This window comes from Danio aesculapii, chromosome 19 (genome assembly GCF_903798145.1).
Source record: "Danio aesculapii chromosome 19, fDanAes4.1, whole genome shotgun sequence".
NCBI classification, from domain to species: domain Eukaryota; kingdom Metazoa; phylum Chordata; class Actinopteri; order Cypriniformes; family Danionidae; genus Danio; species Danio aesculapii.
Window position 1 is genome coordinate 21412034 of NC_079453.1, and position 7550 is coordinate 21419583.

Sequence of the window (7550 nt, forward strand, 5' to 3'; positions counted from 1 at the left end):
CAATTTCCATAGTGCCACAAAGCAAAATGTGTAAGGCAGTTCTTTGAAGATGAAAACAATGAATAATTAAATGGCCAACACAGAGTCCAGATATACTGTAGTGTAAACCTGATTAAAAATCATGTGACAAAGTTATGGCAAAGAATTATCCTATTAGCCTATTTCCTTGACATAACTGTTGGATAGACTGTAAAAAGAGTGGATCATGATCATAGTAGAGCATTGTGAGAGACTAGTCCAGCTGTTTTTATATCTTGGTACTGGAAACCCACCTCTCTGCACATTTAGTATATCTCTGTTATCTGACACACAAGGTCAATAATGGAACTCTCCACTACATAGCCGGCAGGTATAGCTCTCTGCAGCTTTCACATTGTCACCCGCTGAAGATAAACAGGTCTGTGGAAAACTAGGTTGCTTCCGGAAGAGGTGTTTTGTGAGGACAGCAGGGGTTGCTCAACCTGCAGTCTGTGTGGGTCTAAATACACCAGTCAAGAATTTAAAGTTTAGCCAGCAGCTAGCTCTCTGTAACTCTCACATGGTCGCCCACTGAAGCTAAGCAGGACTGCAACTGGTCAGTATCTGAATAGGAGACCACATGAGAAAGCTAGGTTGCTGCCAGAAGTGGTGTTAGTAAGACAAGCAGGGGGCGGTTTGTGTGGGTCCTAATGCCCCAGTATAGTGAAGGGGACTCTATAATGCTTAGTGAGTGCAGTCTTTCGGATGAGACATTATAAACCGAGGTCCTGACTCTCTATGGTCGTTAAAAATTCAAGGAAGTCCTTCGAAAACAAGTAGAGGTTTAACCCCAGCATCCTGGCCAATTGTGCCCACTGGCCTCTGTCCATCCTGGCCTTCTAATCATCCCTGTGTGTGATGTGTGGTGTGGTGCAATATGGCTGTCATCGCGTCATCCAGGTGGATGCTGCACACTAGTAGTGGATGAGGAGATTCCCCCAATGTGTAAAGTGCTTTGAGTGTCCAGAAAAGTGCTATTTAAATATAAGGAATAATAATAATTATTAATAATTATTAGTCTTGACTTTCTGAGGTCATCAAAATCCCAGGATGTCTTTCGAAAAGAGTAGGGGTGTCACCATGGAATCTTAGCCAAATTTATCTGCTGGCTTCTGTCCATCACAGCCTCCTAATTATCCTCATATTTTAATTGGCTTTATCACTCTGTGAAGAATTCACTCACATCCTCTCCACCAATAAGCTGATGGTATGCGGTCTGGCGGAAAATGGCTGCCATCGTGACATCTAGGTGGATGATGGACTCTGGTGGTGTAGGATGAGTCAAATCATCCCAAATCGTTAAAGTGCTTTGAGTGCGCAAAAAAAGCATTATATAAATGTAATGAATTCATACTTATTGTTAATAATGAACCAATGCTTTGAATCAGGTGCAGGGGTGGACTATTAGGAATACTAGTTTAGAAAATCACAAGAAAACTGCTTATATTTTAAAGTGTTGTTTATTGCTGCTCAGTAACTAAATACAGCACAAAATATTAATAAAAAACAAACAATAGTCCATTTCTCTTTTTGGACTTAAAAATTTATGAAAAAGTTTTTGATTTAAACATGAGTGATAATTTTACAATGTAAATAAATGACAGAACAATGAATAAATAAATAAAAATAAGAATTAATAAAAATAGTCTGTCTAATGTTAATTTAAGCTTTAAATTAGCTAAGAATTTAAATGAACTGTTATTATTATCTGCGTTCATACATACATAAACATTTTAATAATTTGTAATAATTCGTCTAACGTATCTTTTGTTTGCATTGCAATAAAAGCCACGCATAACTCTCACCACTACAGCATGAGATCCTTTCTACTGTGTGCGCCTAGAGGATGCAAGTGCATCGGTCCGCTTGCAAGCCGTGCACGCACAGCTCCGTATACTAATGAACTTGTGTGCGGAAAAGACGCAATATGTGAATGGCCTACTGCTATAGTTAATCCAATGTGCATGTGTATTGGCATAACTTTGTTTAAATGCAGCAGTTTTGTTCCGTGCAACAGAAATATTAATTAATTAGTATTTATTAACCATAATGAATTAACCAAAATGAATTAAAGCACCGTTAATAGTGAAATCAGCTAATCGTCGCATACCAACACAATCTCACGGCAACTCTTAACTTTTTGATTTAGAGCCTAATTCGTATGAATTTGTATGATCTAATTTGTACAATTTAGTACGATTTGCATTAATGATATCAGTGCATTTTGCAAAAGGCCTTTTCAACAAACATATCCAAATGTTTTTGGCTGCTCGCGCCACTCGCTTAATGTCAGGTGACTCACGCTCTGCGCAGCCTTCAACTGCAGCTTGTGCTGTATTGAACAGACGCACGTCACTTCATAACTATAGCGGATGTTTTTCGACTTAACTAAATTTATTTTTGATGTCTTTGTCATGCTATTTGGAGGGCTGGAACAAATTGCCTTGGTGGGCCAGGTTCGGCCCGCATGCCGCCCATAGTATGGAGTTAATCTAGGGCCACTTATACTTGCAAAATAAAGCTTTACAATCAAAAAATAAAGCACTAAGCAAATAAATAAATAAACAAATGCAAATCACCAAAAATCGCAAAGCGAAAATAATTTTTTTGAAAATAAAAATACATTTTGCTAACAAAAAAAACCCCTGAAAATTAAAATCAAGAAGTGCAAAAAGACTAAAATGTTTGCAATTAAAAAAGAAAACTATAAATATTTGCTAAACATTTTTTATAGCATTGCCTTTACAAAACCCGTTCAGTTAATTGCAATGCCCAGTTTGATTAACAGTTTAGTTAACAGTGAGTTTGCGATACTGTTTTCACTTTGAACTTCACCTTTTTGCGCATTTCATTTTGTGGCCCTGATTTGACAAGGGGGCGGAGTCAAGGGAACTTGAGCATTTATGGACCCTTGTCAAATCAGGTCACAAAATGCGCAGAAACCTGTAGTGCAAAGTGAAAACAGCATCGCAAACTCACTGTTGACTAAAAAGCTAATCCAATTCAACATTATTTAACAAAAAATTATTTTCGCTTTGTGACTTTTGGAGATTTGCATCAATTTATTTTTTGCTCAATAATTTTTTTTTGTTTGCAAAGCTATTTTATTTTTTCAAGTCTATGTGGCCCTAGATTGACTCCATGTCTAGCTTTAAAACCGATAACACTACCACAAATGATTTTTTTAAAATAAAAAAACATTTGCATGAACGTTTTTTTTTCTTAATAATAATAATAATAATATATATATATATATATATATATATATATATATATATATATATATATATATATATATATATATATATTATTATTATTATTATTATTATATTATTATAATTATTATTATATAATATCGAGCATGTCACCCTTTTCCTCAGAAAACACATTTCTAAAGATGCTGTTGACTTGATATGTAAACTAAATAACTAAACTTGACCCCTTCTGACCTGTAAATGCATAATACTCAAAAGGGTTTTAAAGTAGGAGAGAGACCATTGAATAAAAGATCCTTTGCTTTTCCCAAGTCCATGTAAGAGGATGGTGAGTAAGGCTGGGAAATTGGTGTCTCGGTGACGTGCACACAGGCAATATTTTATAGCAGAGGCAGAACAGTTCTTCTCCACCTAGGGCGCGCTCAAAACGCACGAAGAGCACCTGCTGATGAAAACATGAATCTCTGAGCGCCATCAGTACGAGAAAACAAAAGAATTATTGATATCATCATAAATTTTAACATGAATAAAAGTATGAAAAAAAATTTATTTGGGGATGCGCGTGAATGAGCACATTTTACGCAAACCCCGTCGCTGCTCATGCTGGACTCCAGTAAACTTTAAAGGATTTTCAACCTCCTCTGGAAAATCAATAAACCAGGGAAACTAACAACGGAAGATTTCTTTTTCACTACGAATCATCAAAATAAGCTCACGCTGAAGATGAGCACACAAAACAGCAGTGATTTGGACAGACCTAGAAGCAACATAGACTTAGAAGCACCTGAAAAAAACCTATTTGGCATCGGCACCGACAACTTCGTCACGCTTCTGATTTTCGGACTCATATTTACTCTTGGCGTCCTGGGAAACTCTCTGGTGATCACGGTTCTGGCTCAACGCAAACCCGGACAGCAACGAAGCACCACCAACATCTTCATTCTCAACCTCAGCGTGGCAGATCTGTCCTACCTGCTCTTCTGCATCCCTTTTCAATCAACAGTGTACATGCTGCCCACATGGATCCTGGGCGCCTTTATTTGCAAGTTCATCCACTACTTTTTCACCGTGTCTATGCTGGTGAGCATCTTCACCTTATCAGCCATGTCGGTGGACAGGTACATCGCCATTGTGCATTGCAGAAAGTCTTCATCCATTCGAGTTGCGAGGCATGCGCTGATCGGGGTGCTGGTCATATGGGTGCTCTCTTTCGCCATGGCCACTCCGGTCGCCTACTATCAGGGTATCGTGGAAAGTGAGGACAACAGCACGTTTTGCTGGGAAGTGTGGCCAGATCACGACAGGAGAAAAATCTATGTGGTCTGCACTTTTGTTTTTGGATATGTGCTGCCGCTGATTCTGATTTCTTTCTGTTATGCCAAGGTTGGTGGACTGCCTTTAATTGTAGCTTGATAATTTGAAGAGCTCAGGCTATGATCCGTATTCATGCAAAATAAAATGTGGATAGTTTATAATCTGTTAAACTGGCAAATAGAAAATTAGGATGCCCAAGTAATCGGAAAGGAGGAATTTTTGTTGCTTTTTTTCTACCGAGCTAGAAATAATCTTTGTGTTTGTTTAAATATTCACATTAAAATATATTATATAGGATTTTCTTTGATAAAAAGTTTTAAGAATCTTTAAGTTACGTTTTATGTCCATTTTTAATCCTCTGTTATAATTGATCTGAACAAAATGTCTTCAACGAGATCCTGTTTATTAATGCCTCTGTAACATGGCAACAAAATGCCATCCTGCATGTTGGTTAATATTATTATTAATTTATATGAATATGTATTAAATATGTTTAAATATAATAATAATAATAATAATAATAATAATAATAATAATAATGATGATGATAATAATATTAATAGTGTCTTACAGTACTGGATTGCAGCTGGAAGGGAATTCGCTGTGTAAAACATATGCTGGATAAGTTGGCGGTTCATTCTGCTGTGGCGACTCCTGACGAATCAATGGACTGAGCTGAAAATAAAAGGAATGAATGAATGAATGAATGAACGAAAATGTCTTCCAAGAGGTCCTGTTTATTTAATGCCTTTGTAGCATGGCAACAAAATGCCATCCTGCATGTTGGCTATTATTATTATTAATTTATATGAATATGTTTTAAATATATTTAAATATTCATTCATTCATTCATTTTCTTCTCGGCTTAGTCCCTTTATTAATCTGGGGTCGCCACAGCGGAATGAACCACCAACTTATCCAGCACATGTTATACGCAGCGAATGCCCTTCCAACTTCAACTCATCTCTGGGAAACATCCATACACACTCATTCACACTCATACACTACAGACATTTAGCTTACCCAATTCATCTGTACCCCATGTCTTTGGACTGTGGGGGAAACCGGAGCTCCCAGAGGAAACCCATGCGAATGCATGGAGAACATGCAAACTCCACACAGAAACGCCAACTGACCCAGCCGAGGCTCGAACCAGCAACCTTCTTGCTGTGAGGCGACAACACTACCTACCGCACCACTGCATCGCCCATATTTAAATATAATATAAAATATTATACAAAATTGTGTGGCAAATAAAAAAAATAATTGTAGGCTAGCTGTATCTACCTTATTTTTAACATAAGAGTGGGTGTGTCCATTTTAAGCTGAGTGTTTGTGACTTCTAATGTCACTCATTTCATTTTTTTTTTTTACACAAAGAAGCTCGTTATAGTGCTTTATACTGAAAAAAGTTATGCCTTATATCTGTATTGTTTATTGTTCTGCATCACAAAATAATTTGAATATCAAGAAACCATTGTCACCTTTCATTTTAAACCATTATGTGCCAATGTGTTCTCAGGTCCTGAATCATTTGCATAAAAAGTTAAGAAACGTCTCCAAAAAGTCAGAGGCATCAAAAAAGAAGGTGAGAAAAGATAAATGTATTTGTTTCAGAGTATATATATATATATATATACAGCAGGGAAAATATTAGTTTAGAAATTATGTTATGTGAAATAAAATTAAATGGTGCAGGGAAAAAGTATTGAACACATGAAGAAAGGGGGATGTAGAAAGGCAGTGAAAGCCCAGACAGCAGCTGAGATCTCTCATTAGCTATTCAGTAACCCTCTGCCCTTCCTCGATGTAAATTAATATTAGCTGCTTCAGTCCAACATGTACATTAGCAGGATGATGAAGATGAAACCAGGGTGAACATTTCAGCAAGACAATGATCCAAAACACAGCCAAGGAAACTCTCAAATGCTTTCAGATAAAGAAAATCAAGCTGTAGAATGGTCTAGCCAATCACCTGACTTGAATCTATTATAGAATACAAATTAAAGATCAGATCTGATAGATGAGACCCACAGAACCATCAAGATTATTACACTCTGTTGAAGAATGTTGAATTTTTATATTTGTATTGTTTGAGTTTTTTACTTAAATTTGGTTCAATTCCTTTAGAAATATTATTCCCAGGAAAAAAAAAATTACATTTAATATTTATTTTCCCCACTGTATATATATATATTTTATATGTTAATTGTTGACTATTATTGTTAATCGACAATAGAAATCAACGAACACCTGTTCCTCCATCTCTTCTTTCAGACAGCTCAGACCGTTCTAGTGGTGGTGGTGGTGTTCTGCCTTTCCTGGCTGCCTCATCACGTGGTGCACCTGTGGGTTGAGTTTGGCTCCTTCCCTCTGAACCAGGCATCCTTCGTGCTCCGCGTGGCGGCTCATTGTCTGGCCTACAGCAACTCCTCTGTTAATCCAGTTATTTATGCCTTCCTGTCAGAGAACTTCAGGCAGGCCTATAAGCAGGTGTTTCGCTGTCAGGTGGCTTCTGAGTGCCCTACAAATGAAGCCAGAGAAATGAAGAGCAAGACGGAAGCAGCACCGTCCACCAACTGCACCACTGTGTAATCCATATACACTATGATTCAAGATGGCTTTAAGTCTTCAGTATAAGGCAAGGGGGTGGTTACATATAGATTATACTTTAACTGATAAACACAGTTAGATATTTGAATTTGTATAGTCTTGAAGGATTGGGCGATTGATTTCTAAGGGCTTTTGTCATCATATAAAGAGCATTTGCTGTGTGCTTCAGTCTTGATGATGCATTTTGTCAGAGCGCAATCGAGACCTTACTTGGTACTAGCTGTGAAGCCGTAGTGATGTATGGCCTGTAAATATCTGCAATCAAAAAAAAAAAAAAGAAAGAAAAAAATTGTGTGAGAGTAAGAGTGAGCACATGGGGTATGTTTTTTCTTTTCTTGTGCTTTAGGGAAAACAGGAAATATAATCAATCTTGAGCCATGTTATAATAGA

At 37.1% G+C, this 7550-nt stretch overlaps 1 protein-coding gene across 1 annotated transcript; it reads left to right on the plus strand.

The window, feature by feature from the left end:
* The first annotated feature begins 3956 nt into the window (after nt 1–3956).
* Nucleotides 3957–7142, plus strand: galr1a (galanin receptor 1a). Its single transcript, XM_056480191.1, has 3 exons — nt 3957–4616; nt 6070–6135; nt 6825–7142. The coding sequence occupies exons 1-3, from the start codon at nt 3957–3959 to the stop codon at nt 7140–7142; spliced, it is 1044 nt and encodes a 347-aa protein (XP_056336166.1).
* Nucleotides 7143–7550: the final 408 nt, after the last annotated feature.